This window comes from Wyeomyia smithii, chromosome 1, assembly GCF_029784165.1.
Source record: "Wyeomyia smithii strain HCP4-BCI-WySm-NY-G18 chromosome 1, ASM2978416v1, whole genome shotgun sequence".
Classification (NCBI taxonomy): domain Eukaryota; kingdom Metazoa; phylum Arthropoda; class Insecta; order Diptera; family Culicidae; genus Wyeomyia; species Wyeomyia smithii.
In genome coordinates this window covers 23,173,362-23,196,361 of record NC_073694.1, presented here as the reverse complement: position 1 = coordinate 23,196,361, position 23,000 = coordinate 23,173,362, and the positions used below count along the sequence as shown (strand labels likewise).

At 39.9% G+C, this 23,000-nt stretch overlaps 1 protein-coding gene across 11 annotated transcripts in view; it reads left to right on the top strand.

The window, feature by feature from the left end:
* The window catches only part of LOC129718919 (high mobility group protein DSP1), a 50,420-nt gene that overhangs the window by 9,103 nt on the left and 18,317 nt on the right, over positions 1-23,000 (top strand). For all 11 annotated transcript variants that reach the window (XM_055670155.1, XM_055670156.1, XM_055670145.1 and 8 more), the window contains one exon: positions 21,864-22,073. In XM_055670155.1, the coding sequence (XP_055526130.1) occupies positions 21,864-22,073 (210 nt within the window). The remainder of the gene's footprint in view (positions 1-21,863; positions 22,074-23,000) is intronic.

Here is a 23,000-nt window from a genome sequence, read left to right as displayed (position 1 = left end):
GTGCGCTTCCGCGTTCATTTCAGTCTTTTAGTGAACACGGAGTAACGTGATTTACGTGCTTTATTAATGGGATCGATAGGGATTGTTGTACAACCCAATTTCTGGTTCTGTCCCATCGCTCGGAAGAATCGCTTTGAACTTCAGCCGAACGAGAAGAGGTCCTTCGGTGGAAAACCGCACACTTGCTAACTTCGGCAGGCACCTCTCGAAACATTCCGGAAAGGACACACAGTTGGATAAAATATGATCGTAAGCCAGCTGCATCGGGAATTATTATTTTTCCGCGTGCCGCCGCTCTTCCTCCGCGTTGAAATTCGCTCTGCTGGCTGGCTCCCATCCATTATTCCGCGGTTCAGTTCTATATATTTTATAGTTGGATGATTTCTGGGCCGATGGGGAAGCGCAGGATACATAGGCCAGCTGCCGACCCTTCCGCATGCCTTCCCCCGGGTTTTTGTACCCCGCTCGCGCGTCTGATTGGTGTTGGCCCGAAAATAAGCGAGAACTTGTGGCCGGTCGACCGCTGCCGCTGCTGCTGCTAGCTGAACCGAACCTCTATCGGAGAAACTAACGACGCGGAGGAATCCCACAGGGTTGACGCATAGAGGGAAGTGCGGTGAGGTAGAAGGCAGAAGGAGGATGACGATGAAAAAGAGAAGAAAAGGAAAAGGCAGGATGCGGGACGGCGGCGGCAAGCAAAGCGGAACGATGGGGTGCCCACTGCGCAGAGCAGAAGAGAAGAGGTTTGCAGAGAGAGAAGGCGAGGAGAAGGAGGAAAATATGTATGTATAGCATATAGAAGAAGGCAATATATTTTATTTTATATATACGGGGAGGTTTCAGCTTTTCTCTGCGCGGCTGGTTCGGTTCTCTCGCCCCGAGACGACGACACACAGTCCAAAATTGCCGCAGATCGCTCGATTCCCATTTTTGGATGCGGCGGAGAATGCGAGGGGGTTTGTACGCGGCCAGGGCGGGGGAAATGAAATTTTAGAATCAATTTGATATAAACTTTCTTCATCCTCCCTGCCCTGCCTCGCGTGGCACAACAACTTTCTTCTCTGTAAGGAGGATGTCACTTTAGATGGTAGAGCGAAGTGTTCTTAACCTCCTCTTACCCTCCCCGTGACAAAAACTGGAAGCTCCTTCCTCAAATCCTAATTATAAACTCACTTGATTAAACTTGAGGCAATACGCAACCACCGCCTCGCTCGTTCGAGTCAGATTAGTCGTGTTTGAACGATGAAGTTCGCTTTTTTGTGGGTCAATAGCGTCATTAATTTCTCGTTTTAGGATGAACTCTCCTCGCGAACTAATTCATCATCAATCATATCTGGTGAAACTACGCGTGTTTTTTTTGCGCTGTCACTCGAGTGCCACACGCAATAACGTACGTACTCTCTCGAGGTAGGCGGTGTTTTTTAGAAAACGACTAACTTTTTTTTATGCATCAGCAGATTTTTTCCTCCGGGGTCTACCCACTCTGACAGAGAAGCTCGATTCTAATTACCCTCACAATACACACGGCCAATGAACCTTACCCAAGGGTTCGTTAATTGCATTATACTACGACGAAAGCCCGCAGCCATTTGCATATGCGTGCTTGTGAGTGTGTGCGCGTGTGTGGGTTGTCGTTTGATCGGGAAATAATAAATTTGGATGAAATCCATTTTTAAACCCCATTCGTCATATATTCGTAGCAGAGCTCTCGTAAGTCACAGAATATTCAGCTAGAAACTGGAGAATGACAAATGCTATGGCTAGCGAAAATTGAATTTCGTCAAAGACGAAGTTTGTTCTCTGATATAAGAACACCACATTATGATGTTGAAGCCCGAAACAACATCAAAACTAAAATTAGTTTGACAAGCAACTAAAATCTAAAACTGAAGTGAAAACAAAATTGTTCCGAAACAGGAATAAAATAAGAGTCAAATGAGTTAGAGAAGAGAGAATTGAAACCGACATTGAATCAAAGCGGAAAGAAAAAGACGATCAAATGAAACTGAATTGAGATTAGAGCCAGTATTAAATTAAATTGAAAATAAATCGCAAAAAATAATATAATGAGAGATAAAACAAATATGATACAAAAATGACGCCAGCATGAGATAAAAGTTGATCCAAAATAAGACTGAAACCGAGTGATGGAATTAAATAGTAAACTTAAAAACAAAAATGAGTTTGAAGTAAGATAAAAACTAAAAAAAAATTCAATTAAATAAACTGATCAGTAGAACTGAGTTGACGACTAAAAAAGAATTGAAAAATCACTCCTGAAAAAGAGATTAAATGGAGACCATTTTGAACCCTTAAATATTATCAAAATTTGATCAAAACCAAATAAACCTGTGCTCTGGTCGAGACTAAATTTTAAGATCTAAATGAAAATAAACTGAGACTGAAATGTGGCCTCGCATAATCAAAATTAAATTTGAATGAACTAAACTAACTAGATCAAAATAAGACTAAATTATTATAAAAAAGTAAGAAATGAGGACAGTAAAACCTAAAATGTAGCCAAAATGAGTGTAAAATTAGACTAATGTAGAATGAGATCAAAATGGAACCATAATGAGAGCAATATAAAACAAAATTATATCGAAATGTCGCTTAGAAAGGAAATCAGCAAGGCAAGATCAAAAGAGAGGTTAAAATAATAGAAACCTAAGACAAAAATTGTTTTAACATGATATCAAGAAAATAGTAAAAAGTTATCACAAACGATTCCAAAATGAGGACGAAATGTAAGCAAAATCAGTCTGATGAAATGAGGCAGAAATGAGTTCGAAACAAAGGAAGTTTAAATTTAAATGGATGAGAATTTTGATAAATATGTGATTTAAAATCATATAGAATCATAAACGAGAGCGACAAAATGAAATTGAAAACTGAGCCTATAGTCAAAGTTGGATTCAATTAAAAATGGAATGCAAGCCGAACGGGAGCTAAGCCCGACCCGGTGAGACCGGAATGAAATCAGGAAGAAGGACGGATAAGGAAAGACTAAAATAATGTCGAAAAACGTTCAAAACGAGCACAGAATTCTTCTGCAGTAAAATGTTGTATGAGAATGAGACTATAATAAAATATTAATAATGGTTTGACAATGAACTCACAAAGATAACATTTGGAAGATATCCAACCAAATCCGAATTACCAGCATGTTTTCTTTCGAGACATCAGTTTCTATTACGCTCTAACAACAGGTTTAGAAATCGTTCAAGAAAAGGGGCTGTTTCAAACTGTTCGAAAAACCTTTACCTTCAAGACATCAAATTAGTTTAGGGAATGGTTGGTGTCTATTCATGTCGTCTGTGCTAGGAATGCTCGCATGTGATTGGTTCCTTGTTCGCGTAAATTTGTCCTTCACCCTTATATCGATTTTTATCGCTTTGCAATGAAAAAATAATGATAACTAGCGTATTACAAAATCGTTCAACATTTTATCTATCCAGCAACCTATTGGTTATTGTTATCCATCATGTGGTTATGCTGCTATTATCGTTTGAAATCTGACGCAACATTTGCCAGTTTCATTTCCAATTTTACAGAATGCATACCAGTATAGAAAACAGAGGTAGTCCCGCGTCAAAAACATTAAGTTTAAGCCTACAAAAAGGATTACATTAAGTCGCAACTAAAAGGAAAATTTAAAATGAACTGAATAGAAACCAAAATGAGAATGGAGTTATACTAAGTAAGACATAAGTGACACTAGAATGAGACCACGATAAAACTAAAATGATATCAAACTGTATGAATAGAGATTGCCAACAAGTGAAATGTATTGAATATGATTTGAAAATTAGATTATCATTAAATTGGAAATGAATTAACGCTTGGGAGGGGAGGGGGGGTAGTCTGCGTTACTTATCGTTACATAAAGGGGGAGGGGGTCTGAAATCTACATTTTTGGCGTTACGTAATTTGTGTACGACGCCTCACATCGAATTGAAATAAACCTAAAACTCAAATGGAACCAAAATGAGACCAAGATAAAAAGTAGATGTTTGATATCATATGAAGTGAGCAGAAACTGAATTAAAACAAAAATGAGTTCGAACTGAAACAAAAATGGGATCATCAGGAAATGCACCAAATTTTAAGATTAAACAGTAAAATGAAAATAAAAGAGAGTGGATATGTACATTTTCTACTCTAATTCTAGAGTCGCGTTAATCTACGTTGTACTTTTCGGTGCTGAATGCTGAAAAGTATCAAAAAAATTATTGTTATATTTTATGGAAAATCAGAGAAATTGTTTTTAACCTTGATTTAATGATTTAATGCTGGTTGTTCACCTATAACATGTATCTGTTTTCTTAGTTGCACTCCAGCTGTCGACTAGTTGGAAACTTCTGATGGATTTCAGATTTTGTATTCTTTTTTTTTCTCTGCGTCTATAATACAAAAAATCTTTTTTCTGAAAATTCTACAGTCGAACGTTTGGCTAAATTTCAACAACGGGTGACCATAGAAGTTCATTTTGACGAGTATGGAAATCTGTTGAAAATGTTTAATGATATAAAATATTCGAGCGCCAAATGACTTAATATTGATTTTTCTAATTGATCGACATCACTCGATGTTATTTATTTGTCAATGTTCCATTCCAAAAGACCAGCATAATAAATACACCTGATTCTATTCGTTTTCCCGGTGCTCTGTCTGGTGTGCAATAAAAACTCCACAATTATCGTGTGTCAATAAAATTGAATGGAAGCCGAGGGAATAAGTTTGAAACGCTATGTGATAAAACAGCAATAAAACTGGTTGCCCGGTTGAAGAAGGACGAATTTTTTTTCCAAAAAACTTTCAGGTCCTTATCACAACCGAGGTAGAGCAGCACCGACCGGGCCTATTCTGGCAGCCCCCGTGACTGACGTCAAAGACAGTCGTTTAAAGTTTAAAATGGCGCCTCCTTCACTCCCAGTTGGAAAGTACATACATAGTTTGTGATAGTTTCGACCGTTTCTCTCCCTTCGCGCTCGCGTCACTTTCCGGGTGCCTCTGTTGTTACTACTACACTCTCAAAGAAGGCAGCTGCTTTTCTACGGAGTAACACAGCAACCCATACCATTTCGATTAAGCAGCAGTGGGTGCAGTCTCGAGTGCAGGGTGCTACTGACTGACTGGCGGCGTGGCCTGCTGTGTGTTGCAATGCGATCACGTTTGTGCATCCAGTGACGTTACTTCTGCTAGAGATGCATGGTGCGCTCGCTCCCAGAAGTCGTGCATCCGAGAAGGTCAGATTGAGCCGTAAGATGTAATCAACAAATCATAAAATAACATACAACCCAAGCTAAGTACACTGGTGTTATTCTTGTGAGTCTTATTTTATTTCGTCTATTACTAGAATCGGGTTAATACAAACAAAAGCTTGATTGCCAAAAGTAACATTGTTGTGCTAAACGATTGATGGTGGAAAAAATATGGCAAACATTTGAAAAGTAAGCTAATTGGGTGGCGAAACAAGCGCAGCCAATCAGCCGAAAATTGCCAGCATTTGTGCCAGTCAGTTCCCTGTCACTTGCAGTGACTAAAAATCAGCTGGTGTTCCCCTCCCGCAAAAACTGAACGCGCGACACTCACTCTGCTGGAGACAGTCGCACGTCTAGTTTACCCACGTTGACCATAAACCACGATGCCACAGCGTGCAATTTTTAATGGCAATTTTTCGTATCTCCAGCCTTTATCTTTTTTTCCTTGCTCTTCGTCCCCCTGTGCCTGCTTGCTACGTACCTTTCAATGCCCATCTGTTTTTATTTGAATTTCAAAGCATTTCACGCAAAATATTTTTTTTTTAAGTCTAAACAAAAAAGTTAAATAAATTTCCTTTAATCAACGAAAAAAACCTGCTAGATTTTTTCCAAGGCTTCAAGAATGGTGTGTGAATTGGCGTGAAATCCCTCCTTTTTCGCCAAACGATTGCCCATTCCGACCTGGGATTGAATTTCCGACTGCGGTTCGCCACGATGCCAGCCAGCAACAGCAGCATCAGCCAGGCTTCGGTAGACTTGGTGTGGTACCAGAAAAACGTGTTTTATCGGACTGGTGCCTTTTTAGCAGCAGCAGCAGCAAAGTAATACCGCGTGCGTCTCGATCCGGCATGTGGACCGCAATCAAAACGAATAAAACACCTTTTTGACCCCTCCACTGGGAGGATGTTGTGCAAGCCTATTGCCAGCCCCCCGCGTGCGCGTGAATGTATGCCAACGCGCGGCGCGGGGTTGACTGCAAAGAAGTGAGAGGGCTCGGTTTAAGGAATTTAGGTTAAACCAGCTCTCCACCATGCGCCATGTGCGCGCGACGCGTTGTCTTTCACTTATTCACGCGCGTCATACGCGTTTGTTGCTATGGCGTCGACAAAAACAAAAAAAACTGTAATGAGAAAATCCTGCAAAATCCTATCGAAAACTAGCTGTCAAACTAGCAAAAAATCGCTCTCCTGTGTCACATAAAGCCCACCCGATTTGTTGAAAGGATAGTTTTCTCCCGGTCGGTTGAGCGGCAAGCAACTGACATGGAGGTCCTTAAATTTTAATTTATTAGCTGAACCCTCCCTGTTACAACCGGCCGCATAGCAAGGGAGAGAAAACCCAGCCCGGGAACCGATAGCCTCGTAAATCATAATTTACATTATAAATGAATCCTTTTCGATGATATATTGTTTGCCTGCCTTGCCTGGCTGGCTGGCTGGCTTTTTGGCAGGGTTTGTTAGTTTCAGCTCCGAAGGGCTCTCTAGCCCCCTATACTGCACATCGTCGCAAGTGGGAAAAGTAGTTTTCTGGGACCGGTCTTCCGCAGGCAGGCAAAGGAAGCACACACCTTTTTTTTGTTAATCGGGGATGTGCTGCGCAAGGGTTTATCTTCTGCTGAAAATTTCAAGAGCTCTAGCTATGGGAATTTTGCTGGCAATATTTAGCTTCATTTCGGATTCAGCAGAAGCAGCGAAAAAAAAAACAAGTTGATTGACGTAAACAGTCACAAACACAACAGTACAAGTCAGTCGGACGTTTAGCTTTTCGAAATCTTTTTCCTAAACGTCCTTTGTTTTGAATTTACTTGAAATACTAGTCATCAAAAACTCCTCTGACTTTGAGTACGTTCCGCCGATACTGCAGTGACCTTTAATTTTTTTACAGTATTTGAAAAGAGTATTTCCAGACTTAGACTTACAGGGTTATCTTGCTAATATTTTTTTCTAGTTTATCTATTGTTCTTTATGTTTTTTTCCATTAAAATCACACTTATATTTCTTATTTTTTCTGCATATTCAGGCAGTTTTGAGTTCAATTTGTAGTCTTTTTTTTCTTTTGTTTTACTATTAAACTGAAATTAAGACAAGACTTTTCTCCGATTTTTCTGGTATTCCAAAGTTGAATGTTTGGGCATTTACTAATGTTGTGAATTATTTTGAAAGCATATAAAAAAGGACATCATATAGACGGTTCCAGATATTATAGGCACACTTTTGAAAAAATAAAAAAGTATTGTTTTATTGAATTCTACTGGCACTGTATGATTGTGTGTGTGATCCGTATCCAACACATCATTGTACTTTTATTTGATGGAAATCTTTATTAATAAGCGAAACATCTCACTTTTCCTCCAACATGATTTCTGCACAGTTGCAATTCTCACCATTTTTACCAATTTTGGTTAATCCTTTTTAAATCTTTCAATGCTATCAGCTGGTTTTATGTATTTCCGTAGCTTTGCTTTGGTCAAAGCCATGCTTGGTTTCGCTCTTTTGCTCTTTGAATGCTCATTAGGGTATATTTTGTCAAGGAGGCAGAATTCGAACAAGTCATATATAGAGCACTTGTAGAAATTCTCTATCTCTACATTTTGTCCAAACATTGTATTGTTGAAATTGCCATAGGTACAGCGTAAAAGTCAGGCCAAGCTTGTAAAACCGGAAGAGCTGCTCTCTTGATACCTACGAAAATAAAACAACTCTGGCTATGGAACTATAGTAATTTTAACATTACATTGTTTTGACAAATTGTAAAGATAGAGTGTCTCTACAAGTGCTTCATATAAGACTTGTTCGAATTCTGCCTCCTTGACAAAATATACCCTAATGAGCATTCAAAGAGCGAAACCAAGCATGTTCAAAGCCCAAAAAGTCTCGATTGGCCGTGCCTCCGGGCCATTTGGCGGATCCATGTTGTTCGGCACGAAACAGACCTTTTGGCATTTGTACCAACCTTTTGTGTGTGTTTTTGGCGTAATGACATGATGCCAAATCAGGCCAAAATATGGCAGATCCATCAAGCTGCTTGAACATCCGCAATCAACGCTTCTGGAGGCCTTCCCTGATGTACTTCCGGGTGTATATTGTTTCCGATGTGACGTACGGGCTATATATTTTGCCGCACTCGCAAATTACCTGCCGCATCATCATCTTCTTGTTAAATTTTTCGATGAAAATGGCTTTCTGCGTTTGGGGGATGTCCTTGCCCTTGCGTACAGTGAAATATTGTGGCTCAGGAAGGTTTTTATAGTTCAATTTCACATACGTTTCATCGGACATGATAATGCTCCCAGAACTTTTGCAAAATATTGAATCATACAGTTTCCGGGCTCTTGGTTTGACAAAAGCCGCTTCCTTTTAGGTTTTTTCTGCTTCCGGTACGTCTTGAGTCCAAGACCCTCTCTACTGAGCATCACATTAGACGTCGAGGTTCCAACTTTTCTCGTCACATCCCGAACGGAAGCCGATGGTTTCTACTTATAGGCATCCCTGATTTTTTTTGTCGATAGCAGGACTTACAGGGCCTGAATTCCGACCACTCCTTGGCTCATCTTCAGATGTACACCGTTCTCCATATTTTCCAATTGCTGTCCGTAGCACTCCGACGCTCACATAATCTTCCTTGGGCAATTTTCTCAATGACATTCCACTCACACTGCACGAAACATTTTCTCTTCTCCGGAGCAATTTTAAAAGTAAGCATTTTTAAAAGTAATCAAAAACTAAAGGCTTTTGATGCTATCACATACAGAAATATGTATACAAAAGGACACAGCCAGTAGAATTTGAAACATCTTAATCGATTCAAAATGACCGGTTACATTGGGTGTGCCTATAATTTCTGGAATAACCTATAGAAGAAAAAGGGGGTACTAAAGTCTATTGTAAGATATAATCATATATCATGCATCATTGAAGACTTTATAAAGAATGGTAAAGTCTGACCATGCGAACGAAACGCTCGATAGCCTCCGCCGTGAGGCCAGGCGCTCGTTCAACAGGGCCAAAGGCACAACCACCTGAAATGAAAACAGAGCGTCACTCACCAAGTACAACGCTAAGCTACGTATGGCTAAGAGAATTTGCAGGATAAAGTTCTGAGAGGGCTGAAGCCACACGACTTCAGAAGCGATGTCCATAGACCACACCAATGGTCTAAGGCAGTTTAAAAAAGAGGACGGCAGCCTCACCGTCACACCTAGGGAATCGCTGCAGGTTCTTATGAACACGCATATAACCGAGCAACCAACTTCGAAGCTATAGTGTCCAAGGACAAGGCGTGCAGAGCCCAACGAGTCAATCAAGCTCTCTCGAAGGTTATCCACGGAGCTTCGAATAATTGGACTTTAAGCCCTTTTGAACCTGAGAAGTCTCCAGGATCAGATGATCGAACTGATACATCTTTTCCGCGTAAGTTTCTCCTAACTAGTTGGCCGAAAGTCAAGGTGATTTTCATACCGTAGGTAGGAATAAACTAAGCACTGCCTATGAACGTCAGGCCCATGAGCCTTACATCTACAGTCCTGAAGTTAATGGAGAAAATTTCGGACAGCTATATCCGCAATGAGCTCCTGAAGGGCTCAACCTGGTAAATCGACGGAAACTTCTCTTCAAGGCATACCGACTTTTATCGAAAAGTCGCTGAACTATCAAAAGACGGCGTTATGCACTTTTTTGATATTAAAAGCGCCTTCGACAATACATCCAATGCTTCGATCAATGCATACAGCTCTCTTGAAGAGGAGAGTTGATTACACTACAATGAGCACACTATTGGCTAAACCTGTGGATGGAAATCAAAATTGGCTCATGGTCCTATATAACGATTGCACGACCGAGAATAATCTGCACCGTTCTCCTGTGGTGACCAAAGGTAAATGAAGTAACACCCCAAGCAAAGCCTACTAAAGTTCAAAGTCTGACCTGCCTCTCCGTTGGGCGTTGTACAAAAATTACGTAACGTATGAAGAAAGGGGGGGTGGGGGGTGTTGAGTCTGCGTTACTTATTGTTACATAGGGGGAGGGGGTAGTAGAGACAGTTACGTAACTGTAATGTTTGCTCGGACTTGAAAATTTCGGAGGGGGGTCAGGCTGATCAACGTTACGTAATTTCAAGGGGGGGGAGTCATGTCGAACGTTACCTATCGTTACATAGGGGGGGAGGGAGTATGAAATCCAGATTTTTAGCGTTACGTTATTTGTGTACGATGCCTTACCAGCGCCATGGGCACAACACCAACGGCAGCTTTGGAGGCTATGCCCTGCCTACTACCTCTATATCTTTACGTAAAAAAAGGCAGAGCTTGGTGCTTTGATAAGGCATCCTCTGAAAATAAGATTCAACACTGACTCCGGAGTTTACGGGCCCTATGTTAAGGAAACTATTCCAATAGGTATATGGCCCACCGTTTTCCAAGCAGAAGTGTACGCCATACTCATCTGCGCCAGGTTTTTTTTTTTTTTAAACGTAACTACAGGCAGGCGAAAATCGGCATCTTCTTGGACAGCTGAGCTGCAATTTCGGCACTTAAATCCTTAAAATGTGCGTCCAAATTAGTTTGGGTTGGGAATGCAACGCAGCGATACGGGAGTTATTCCGACAAAACCATGTAATGGGTACCGGGACACTGGTATCGAGGGCAATGAAAATGCTAAATATCTCGCGAGACAAGGATCAGCACAGCAATTCATTGGCGCTAAGTCATTTCTGGGTATCATGTAACGTACTGGGCTGCAGACAAGATACACAATTCATCTTCCTAAACCCTGCTATAATTAAGAGGCTTCTTGGTCTCAAGCATGGTGAACTACGTCTCTATACGGGAGTTATTATCGGATACTGCCGCTTCTGCAAATTTGCAGTTGAAACGTCAGCTCACTTGCTTTATCAGTGGTAAGCCCTTGCCCTAGCAAACGTATTACTTCTTCGGGCGTTGCCTTTCAACTCCATGTTAGGAATGAAATTCCAATCCCAAAAAGGCCTTGAATCTTTTAAAATTAATTATTTAGGATAACTCAATCCATCTTTGTTTTTGACTTTTAATCTAACGGGAAGATAGAAAATAGAGAGGTCGTTTTTCTCGTAATGACATGTTAAACTACATTTTTCATATCAAATTTATGCTTAAATGGCGAAAACTTCACGCTTTAGACGGCGAGTTATAACTTTTCACTCAGAAAGCTAGTTACTACTTTTAACTCGTAGATAAAATTCTGGGGAAACCGTTCACAGAAAATAATGTCGTAGATTCGTTTTTACTACTCGAACATATCATAAAGGCAATAAGTCTTTATGTCACTCCAATATTTATTTCACAAATTAGCATAAAAATCTCAGTTTGTACTTAAAATCTGCATTAATTCAAGTTTAATTGATTGTCAAGTAATTTATTACGAATTGATAGAAAAAGAATTAAAATGCATAGACCAAATTGTTGTGCAAGCCCACAGCAGATAGATCAAAGCCGGGAGAAAGAGTGTCATCGCGCACGACACACAAATCAAATTTCCGTTCGGTTGATTTGAATTTTGTTCTCAATCGAAAGTGATTTGTTGCGCTAGCAAAAAACCCCTTATCCGCCGGCGACACTGTGTTCTCGTGTGCGTGTGTGTAGGTGTGGAGGAGGTACTTCACTCCGTTCCTCCGCGCGGTGTTCATCTTTATTAATAATAAATCTTGTGCTTGTCACACGGGCATGTGAGGTATTTTTAGAATTTTAAATTAGTTTTGTTTTCGCGATGTTTGGCACAGTCAGTCCCAGTCCCTGGTGCTGTGCGCCGTTTTTTTTCAAAAGCGAAAATACGCATCGAAATTTGTCCCGGCTCATGAGTAGAGATGAAGAATATAGTTAACAAGTATTTTTGGGGTCCACCTGTTTCCCGCTAAATTTTCATGAGGTCGTCATTTTATCCTACTACTGTTGTGTGATTTCAAATGTCAACAAAATTCATCGCTCTCAATGGTAGCAAAATAAATCGCGTAAACAGTTGGTTCAGTAGATAAAATGTAGAAAAACAACATTCTTGGCTTAGAAGTGTTGTACCTGAGAGATTTCACGCGAATTCATCTATGGAGTTTGCAACGTCTTCTCAGATATTGAAAAAAAAAAAATTGTTGGTTAAACATGTAGAGTCTACCGGCTGACCCGTGCGGTTATGTACGGCCTTCGTTGCAAATTTTCGTATGCTATCCTGTGTAGAATTGAATAAAATCTTGCGTGGAATTAAATTGCGTTACCCTCAAGCCCGAAAGAGGAAACTACATAGCAACTTATAGGATCAGCATAATTTTTGATCAAAATCTGGCTACAATATTTATTTAGAATTTATAAAAAGATGTTCAATGGAAACGCTCTTCAATTTTGTTCAATGTTAACACTCATCTGAAAAATGTTCTGTTCTGCTAGCTTAAGAAAAAGGTTAGCAAATTCAGCATTTCTACAGAACTCTCGAAATTCTAATGATATGGTTTAAAAAACTCTTTAAATCGACTGAACGAATTGGTGTGAAATCCCTCACCGGGTTGGTGGTACGGTTAAATGTAGCGAAGCTTTGTCACCTGAACTGAAACTGTGAATGATGAAGACATACACACACAGTAGGTCATGGACGAATATTTCGGAGTGAGATATTTTCAACTATACGCTGACACATTTAACTAGACGAAATTTTCATTGCCATTCCGTGGTCGTCAAAGCAACACCCTGTGAAGAAAGTTACTCACCATCAACAGAAAAGAAACAAACTGCAAAATAGGTAATTGCTGCTATCAAAGCAACCCTCCTCGACTGCCGGCGTGTTTGAATGGAAAAAGGCAGCAGCAACAAGTGTCAGACCTTCATTTATGACCAAGGAAATAAAAAGTTCTGGGATTTCCTCTACTACACCGGGTGGTGATAACACAGAAAAAGCACCACACTGAATTGCTGTGCTACAACGTTGTTGTTGTGTTGTGTGTACACTTTGGCAAAGTTCGTCTCGTCTTTCTTCATGCTATTTGCTGCTGCCTGCTGCATAGCAGCACTCGCTATATGGCAGCCGTGGCAAGGCACAATCAGCAGCAAGCAGAGGCACTCGGCAAACAAGCAAGCCAGCAAGCAAGTGAAAAGAAAAGGCAACCCCAAACGTGTGTGTTCGTTCGTTTTCCCGTCCGTTCGAAGCGGGTGCGCGCTGTTTTTTATTGTTATCGATGATGACGATGCTTATTGGGAATGGCGACGGCAATGGAGAGACACATCATTTTACCGGTCCGGGGTGTAAGTGGTAGGTAACACGGCAGCAGCAGCAGCATAGTAGGCGCTTACAGAACAAGGAAGGTGAACGAACCTGCGTTGTCGTATATTGTTCGAAAGCCGATGGTGGATGATACGGACGAGGGGGCGCGCCTCGGGATGCTTTGGCTGCTTGACTGCGCTTGCTGCTGCGATCGATGACGCGTTTACCGTCGTCGGTTGCTTTGCGTTCGTCGCATGCAACCATTAATCGAGAAACGAAACGACCGAGACGACGACATGTTAGGCAGAGGAGGGTGCAAGCCATAGAACACACTTGGCCATAAGAAGAAGTGGTGAACGCTTAGCGGAAACCGAACATGTAGCCACAGAGCATAGAGTGTGAATGGTGGTGGTGGTTTACGGTGCAGTATCATCATCTTTGTCGGCTGGTGGACGGACGGACAAAACACAGCCACATCGGCGAAAGAGGGGTTTTCCTCGCACAAAAGGTATGTATATTGGAAAGATCAAAAGGAGGGACCCCAAGTCGAACAGAGAAAGTGTGAAGGACGACTGAGCGACAACAGCGGCCTTGAACTTGAGCCAGTTGCTGCGGCAGTAATTACAAGCGAGATGAGGAGACTTTTCGAACATGTATGGATCGTGCGCCGGGGAACAGCTGACCGAAACTGGGACGATTTATTTTTTTTTTCGATTTATGAACTATTACCATGTTTTATTTTCAAATGGCCGGCATTCTCTCTCTGCCATCTAACGTAAATTAGGCTTCCACTCTCTGTCTAGAGATGTTGTAATTGTGAAACGGCTGAGAATAGCGTGGGATTGCTGAAATTGAATGACATAACACACAAGTTATGCTTGTACGGGGCCGGTCGACCGACGATGCAATGATCGCGCTATTCTCCCGCGACCGCACGGTCGGTTTGACTATTGCAGAGGTGAATGTGTGAAATCTACTAATTGACACTAATGTCCCAATCAGTGCAGTGCCTCTATAAAGGCAGTCGGGGGTTGATGAAGGGATTGTTTCGCGCAGGAAAAAGTAAACACCATTTACATTTGGCAAGAAATAATTGGATATTTTGGTATGGGTTGTTTTGATTTTTTTCTTGTGGGTCTAGTGGGGATGGGTTCCAAATTTTTATGAGGCCGCCTAAAAAAAATGTTTGAACCTTGCTTGATTATGATAGTGATCAACGTAAGAATCCAAATTCCATATTTTAAATTTTCAGTACCTATTTACACTAAAAATTGTGAAAACGGATATATGATTACTTTTGGCCTAAAACGGAAACTGTGATATAAATGGGATCGATATCTTGTACCGTTTCTGAGTAATAAAGTTTCTCTACCCGCGTGAAAAAATTTTAGCTTATGTCGTAGTGGCTGGTAGCTCAGAGAATTAAAAGCATTTAAATCGGTTCAGTCGGAGTTGAAAATTTTATACAAATGATTATGATTGTAGGTGGTGTAACGGGAACACATCTGACCGGAGATTGGAAGTTGTGGGTTCGAGTCCCACCTGCTGAACTATATTTTTCGTAGTTTCTACAATCATATTTTCAGTTAGTTTAATTTTCTATCTTCATTACTACATTTACTCCTTAAATTAAAATTAAAAATAGCATGACTTTGCTTAGAGTCGAAAAAAGAAAAGTAAAAATGTTTGTGACGCAAGTCGATGTTGCTGCTGGTAGAGATGGCAACTTACTGGCACGTTTCTATCTCTCACACTGAGAAGTCATTCCAACTTCCACTGAGGGTGTTGAAACAATAGCCAGCTATAAATAATAGTCTCTACTGAGTAAATGTACGAAGTGTGAGAATTGGATAAGCGATACAAAACTCGATTCTAGAACTACGTCTTTAACGTTCTGCGGTGGTGTAACGGGAACACATCTGACCGGAGATTGGAAGTTGTGGGTTCGAGTCCCACCTGCTGAACTATATTTTTCGTAGTTTCTACAAACATATTTTCAGTTAGTTTAATTTTCTATCTTCATCACTACATTTACTCCTTAAATTAAAATTAAAAATAGCATGACTTTGCTTAGAGTCGAAAAAAGAAAAGTAAAAATGATTATCTTTATAAATCATTCAATTTATTAGTAAAAACATCTTTCCACTGAACTTTCAAAACTATTCCATTATTTTATGAAAAGATTATTCACTTAACGAAACATTTCGAGTTCAGTGAAGAGCTTGTTGCTTTTGACGTAGGACTACGTCTTACCGCACTATATCGGGGTATGCTCTGCGGACACTAGAAACAAAGTGTAACATCGGAATGAGACACACACATAATGGATTACAATTATCGGTATGTCGTTAGATTGATGTACAATTAAGTGGTACTTCAGTTATCATTACTGCTTCGTTGTTCAGCAGTGAAAATCATACAGGGTGGCGAAAAAGTTTTCAAAATGAAATTCCCTGATTTTCCCTGATATTCGCTGAAATAAAACATTGATTTCCCTGATGTTTTTCAGCATCCGGCACAAAAAAGTGCAACGTGGATAAACGCAACCCTGAAATCCCAGAGAAAAAAGTATTTAATCGGATATAAAACCGAACCGTAGAGGTCTCGAGCTAGACTTTTATGCTGAAAAAATCAGTTTCTGCGCTAAAGAGTCGTTTAAAATAGAATCGCGTCTCGGTTAAAATTTTTTGCCTGAATATTTTTCATTTTTCCCTGATATTTCCTGATTTCCTTGAGCGAAAAAAAAATCCCTGACATTCCCTGATTTTCCAGGTTTTCGACACCCTGTTATAAAAAGTTTCAAAACAAAGTTTCCTGCTGTGATATATACACCTATATCAGTAGCAGAACAAAATGACAAAATCTTTCCGTTTCAATAGGTCAACTGATATGTGCTTCTATAAGCCTAGACAATTTTGATGTCTCGAAGGTATAATTTTTTCGAGAAGTTCGCAACAATCTCAGATAATTTAACGATCTGCTGTTGGATTGTTATTGAAATTGGTGTATTGAAGTACAATATGCTGGCGCAGGCAACAGTGTACCATGTATGAGTAAAAATGTCTGTAATTAAGAAAAATACATGTTTTATTTTTATTTTTGCATGAAAATGCGTATTTTTGGTACGAGAGAGTTTTCGTATTTTGTGCCATATGAAAAAAAATACTTCGGCTTTAAAAGATTTGAAGGTTTTGTATGCCTGAAAACTTATTAAAAATATATTAGGGCAAGAACCCTAATATCAATTAAAAAAATATATTAGGGCAAGAACCCTAATATCAATTAAAAAATATGTTTCGTGTTGAAAAATTCATGATTTATTTTTTTCTTGAACCTACGACTACGAATTTTTCAAGAGAACTACAAGATTAAGCTTTGAAGCCCTTTAATTACATTGTTAGGTCATACTTCACCATTTCATTTAACGTTAAGGGATGGAAACCTGGTGGTATGGTTTTGTTGAGTTCAAGAGAACAACTGTGTGTGATGGCATAAATAAAGGGTGTTACGGTCAAAAATCGGTCCAACAAAAATGTGTGTGTATTGATCATTTTTGAATAGAAAATTAAATAATGTTTCTTTGTCAAGTTTAGTTCGTACAGAATAAAGGAAAAACAGTGACTCAAGCTTCCTTTTTAGCAAATATGAATTGCCTGACTTTTTACTTGACTTCTCCATCATTTTTTATACAGACTTCTTGGAGACTTTGTTCGCCGCAAAACGCCAGTTAGGGTTGAATTGCATCTCGTTGACAACTGTCTTTCGGTAAGATGCCAAATCCGGCCAAAACAGAACGGAACAACTGTGTTGCTTAAGGAAAGGCATCAGACGTTGTTTCAAGTAATCCTGAACATAAATTTTCTGGTCAACGGAACCTTTAAAATAATAAAAATGTTGCTTTTCAAATCTAAAAAAAAGATGATCTGCTCAACTTTGCAAATTTTGACAGTTTAATGTGTGTGAAAATCTCTGCCACTTTTCCTCTTCCAGTTGCCGTATAGTATTACTGTTCCGGAAGCTGTTGAAAGTCTGCCTGGACGTAAATTGCATTGTCCTGTACCATGTAATCAAATTCCGCTTAAAATCGCTGGCCTCTTCTTGTCGTTTTGTCGGCCTTCGGATTTCAATTTCCTCTGAATCTGTCTTCCTGGCAGTTGACAAACGTTCTTTCTACAAACACTTTTATTACGTTGGTGACGGTTGATTCGGACACATTCAAGACACAAAACATTCATTCAGTTTTGCCAACGCCAGCGTTCGTGTATTTTTAATTTTCGCGATGCGTTAGCAAAATTTTGATGCATGATACTATACAATACACACATATCTTTAAAATTAGGGGTGTTCAAGTGTTTTGATACACGATAGAAATAATACCGCAAATTTAGGTGTAATTGTGTATGCTGAAGTGAAGACGTCTTTATGACGGTCCTTAATTCTTCGATAAACTTTACGAATGCTTTAATTTCATAGTTCATACGCTTGTATTTTGTGACTGTTCGATTTGCACAATTTTCTCAGTCTAGGAGGTGGAACTAGTCTCGTGAGTTCGGGGATAAACTTCTATAAATTGGAGTTAACGAATCTCAGTGGCTGTTATGAATATAAAAGATTTTAAAATGCATTAAAATTGTAATTTCTCGAGAACTAAAGTGAATAGAGAGTTGGTGTCAAGGTACGAACTGTAGAAAAAAACTTTAAAACTAAACTATAAAACCAATAATGTCAATAACACTATTACTTTTGAGTATTTTTACTTCCAGAATGTTAATTTCACATTTATTTAGACATGTAAAAGCTGTATCTAGTAGAAAATTTCCTCAGCTTTTAAATGAAACCTATAGAATTGCTCTAGGTGGTATGTATTTAGGTTTAGTCACTTTATGAAAGAGTGTCCAAGAAATTTGAAAGTTGAATAACTCCAAGTAGATTAACGTTAGGGCATATGCGTAGAAAAGTTTTTTTAATTATGTGGCCCTTTATCGGCTCTGAAATACTCCCAACATGGAACTAATCACCCTGCATACAATTTCAAATAAGATGAGGACTCCATAATTTTTTCGCGCCTCTAAAAAAGTTCCAGGAATGCCCAGATTTGCTCAATGTTGCTCATAATCTTGAGACCATAACCTGTATGTAAGAATAAACTGTACTGAGAACTTGAGACAAATAAAAAAAACTTTCAGAAGATTACAATCACGAGATTTTAACCACCAGTTTTAGAGATACATCATACAATAAACAGTTATATAGAAAAGATAAATTTTGTAAAGGATTGTTACACTGAATTTATTTCAATAGCAATTTTCCAATTCCATCCAATTTTGCCTTTCGACAATACACCCATGCTTGGGAGTAAATTCTAAGGAATCTATATTGGAATCCCATCCCTAAAGCGTCTGTGAAGGATTTGGTTATTGTGATGCACGTTGCCATGGGAAAAAAAAATCTAAAACCCAGAAGCGGTGCACGACAGAACGTGACTAGAGCTCTAAAGCTACAGAAAAAAAAACCGCAGATTATATTGTTGAATCATTGCCCTAATTTTGTTCGGAACTATGTTATCCTCCTACCAACAAAAATAAAATCACCCACTTTGTGTGCCAAAAAATGATGTACAGACAAGTGTTCTCTTTGGCAGAAGCGGCTGGCTGTGGTTGCCGGCGGCGCGGTAAATTCTCCGAAAGTGGCGCTGATCTAATACTGCTTTCGGATGAAAACAAACACCACTTTCTGAACAAACATTTACCTAGATATCGACCCACTCTGGCGGCCGGCTGCTAACAGGGCAGAGTCTAGGCTTGGCTAAGCGGCAAAGCAATCATCAGTGCAGTGACATATGCTTATACCAATAAACAGCTGTTTGTTCACGCAGCACCATGAGCACCACTGCCGCCGGCCGCGCGTTTCGTATGGACATCGATTTGTTGTCGGATACGCGCGAGGGTGTAAACAAAGAGTGCTATGCCATTACAGCGCAATAAACGGAAGAAAAAAAAGTGCCGTTTTTTTCACTCTGAGAGCACCGCCTGCTGCACTTTGAAAGTAAATTGATCATCGTTGACCGGTCCCGTTGTTGCTGGTGGTGGTGGTGGCGACGGCACTTGAAGCGCTGACACGGCTGGCTAGCAGCACCGGGGAGCGACCAATTCAAATTAGGCGCATCATATTGTACAACCAATCATTATCCCTACGTTGACAGATGAGGGGGGCCAGCGTGGCCACGGTAATGAGCAGAAATTACGTTTGAATCATAAATAAGCATAAACACGAACATGTCCACCTTGTTGTTGTCACCAGCGAGAGAGAAAGACTACCGTAACGGCGATGCAACTAGTCATGGGCAAGGTTGCCATCATATCGGATAGATCTGGATTTTGCTAGATCTCTGATTACGCATTGAAATTTTTCATGTATTTGATTTGTTTGATCGGTTTTATCTCAAAAAAGGACAGATTTTTATTTTGCTTTTTACCGGATTTTATTTGGCAACCCTGGTGACGGGTGTGTAACAGTGAGCGATGATGCCATCAGCTCGCTCTGCTATTTATTAACGTCGTCTGCTGTACGTGTCACTCGTTCGGGAAAAAAATAAATAATTGACTGTCGCCAGCCTGAACTCAAATTAAGAAAACCGGCGGACTAGATTGGCAGTGACATTGTCGCTTTCATCAATTACGAATGTTAGCTACCTACGAAAACAATGTCTGCCCGGGAAAGGTTATGTTCTTCCTCATATAAACATGTTGTTTTTTGAAATCGTGAAAATACTGTCGGTCGAATGGTCCGTGAAGCAAAAGTAAGAACGAATCCTTTATGTCTGCAACGGCAAAGTCCTGGTTAAGTTAGAGTATTAAATTGTCTTTGATCAGCAGCAGCTGCAGAACTTTCAGGGCACAAAATCCTTGTAGAGGCCGTAAGCTATCACCATAGCATAATTGTACAATAAATTCAAGAAATCCCCAAATATCGACTTCATGGAAATAATCAGAATATTTTGAAGCCCAATCTAAAGCAAAATGCAGTGAAAATTAGACATAAATCCGCCTGAAAAATCCAAGAGCATGCTATGCATAACGAATCCAGCTAAACGAGATTCTAATAAAAGAATGGTAGAAGTATTCCTCCGAAAAACACCCCTTTCAATGAAAAGGTAGAGAGAAATTACAGAAAAAAGGAGACAGTTTTATGATACAGTGTAATTCATTTATACATATTGTTTACACAGACAAGCCAAGAAACGGTCCCAAAGATCTAACCTTACGCGAAACGTGTTTGTGTCCCCTTCTCATTGACCAGTGAAAGTCGATTGGACCGGCATGAAGCCTGAAGCCCGTCCGTAGCCAGCCCCGCCGCCACCGCCAACGACGGAGGGAAGTGATAACAGATTCATTCACAAATTTCTATAATTGCCTGCCATCAGCAGCTAGAGGAGTGGAGACACACAGATTACCGAGGAAAAATAAAGTCTACTTTTTTTGGCCGGTCGGTATCAACTTTTTCCCGCTTCTTGTCTGTCGGATGGGGCGCGCATCGCTAGAGTAAATCATAAAGAGCTCAAGAAGCCGGCTGCTATTGTGGCATTCATCGCTCTCCAAAAGGGACTCTTCAGGCGAACTTCTTGACTGTCCGTGTTTCAGTGCAACGACGAGGCGACGAAGAGTGAAAAGCGAGCGGTCCGGTAGAAGGCAGGACGAGAGGGGTGCGAGCTGAACCGGACGATACCGAGATAGTCACGGCAACAAGCATAAAGAAATGTGAATGCCCCCGAGGAGGAGTTCGCACCGCTTGTCTTTTTTTTTTGTTTCTAGTTGTTGAAGCTGGTCGTTTGAAAGCGATTAAAAAGAAATAAAAAATAAAAAGTTTGGATTACCGCGGGCTTACGGGCGGGGATCGAAACGCTGGCCTATCATCATTCGGTAGGCCGCTAGAAGGCGGGAAGAGTATCAAGAAACAACTCTGGTGGAATGTACACAAGACCGGTTTATTTTTCAGTTTTTTTGCCCGTGCCTATCCCTGGTTAGATTAGCTTACTAAACAAGCTTTACCATAATATGTTTTTTAGTGTTGCGCTCCGAACCCCAGGTCTCGTGAGGCTTTCTACTGTTGATGTTAGGAGTTTGCCAGCTAGGTAGGAATGGTTCCTATTTTAGTCTATTTTAGTTTTGCGCTAATTTTCGACAAAATATCAGCGATCGAGGCCAAGTTCGGGGATTCTATGTTTAAAAAATAAACATTCTGTTTTGATACTGATGGGATTAAATACAATCTTGTATTTTCCCATCAATTTGTTGATAAAGTACTATTAAATTTATACTACAAACATTGACAACAGCAGAAGAAACCAAGATTTAATCATATTTCTTTTTTTTTGTGTTTTCCACAGAATCAATCACACGTGCAGCAGACGCAGAACAATGCGATCCAGAACAAAATTGGAGGCGGCAACCGACCCGTCAAGGACAATAAACCAAGGGGGCGCATGACAGCGTATGCCTTTTTCGTACAAACCTGCCGCGAAGAGCACAAAAAGAAACATCCGGAGGAGCAAGTCATATTCGCCGAATTCTCCCGAAAGTGCGCAGAACGGTGGAAGGTAAGTTCGCTACCAACCCGGCAGAGGAAGTGATAGTTTATTACTGTTTTCCTTCTTCAATTGTATGTAAAGATAAAACTAAAAAAAGAGAAAAGCGACTGCTTGTTTGGTTAACAATCTTGAGAATTTCATCGTGCGTCGCCTAAAATAAGAATTGGCCGAGCCTGAAGCAACACAATTTCAATTTCACTGAAAATCTATTGCTGACAGTGAGAATTTGCAGCCCTGCTACTGTTATACTTCCAGTTCCGTGCTTCTAGGCGTATAGTAACTAACATAAAAATAGTTGGTCCTTAAGTGAAAATAGGAATAATTAACCTTATAACGGGCTGTCGTCGCGGTTAGAAAAGCTAACGATTTTGAATAACTCCTCTTTGACTGATTAGATCTATTTGAGGTTTATCACGAATTTCAAATGTTTAATTCTGGAAAGCGGTTATTGGGATCTGAACTGTTGTTATCAGAGATTATTGTTTTGGGGATTTTAAAATTTATGATTGGTTATGTTTGATAAATTCTCTCTGATTTCGAATTGTGAATTTTCAGTTTCGACCTTTCATTTAAAATTATTCTAATTATGGAGATTGAATTTCGGATTTCATGTTTCGCATATCAATATACAAATTCTGATTTCAGGACATTAAAGAAATGCAGGATTCAGGATATTAGCTTTTTTCTGAATTCATTCTAATCTCGAAAATCGGTTTTAAAAATTTTGAGTTTTGTACCCATGTTTCGAGATTTTTCGAGTATAAAACAAATTTATACATTCTCGACTGCAATTTTTTGATAATTTTAATGAATGGATGGTGAAATTTCTGATTTCAAGTATTTGTTTTCAGTGACTTTGCTCCAGCTATACACTATATGAGTCATGCACGAGGATGATAAGACTATCTTTTACAAACTCATAGTATGGAATAAAAA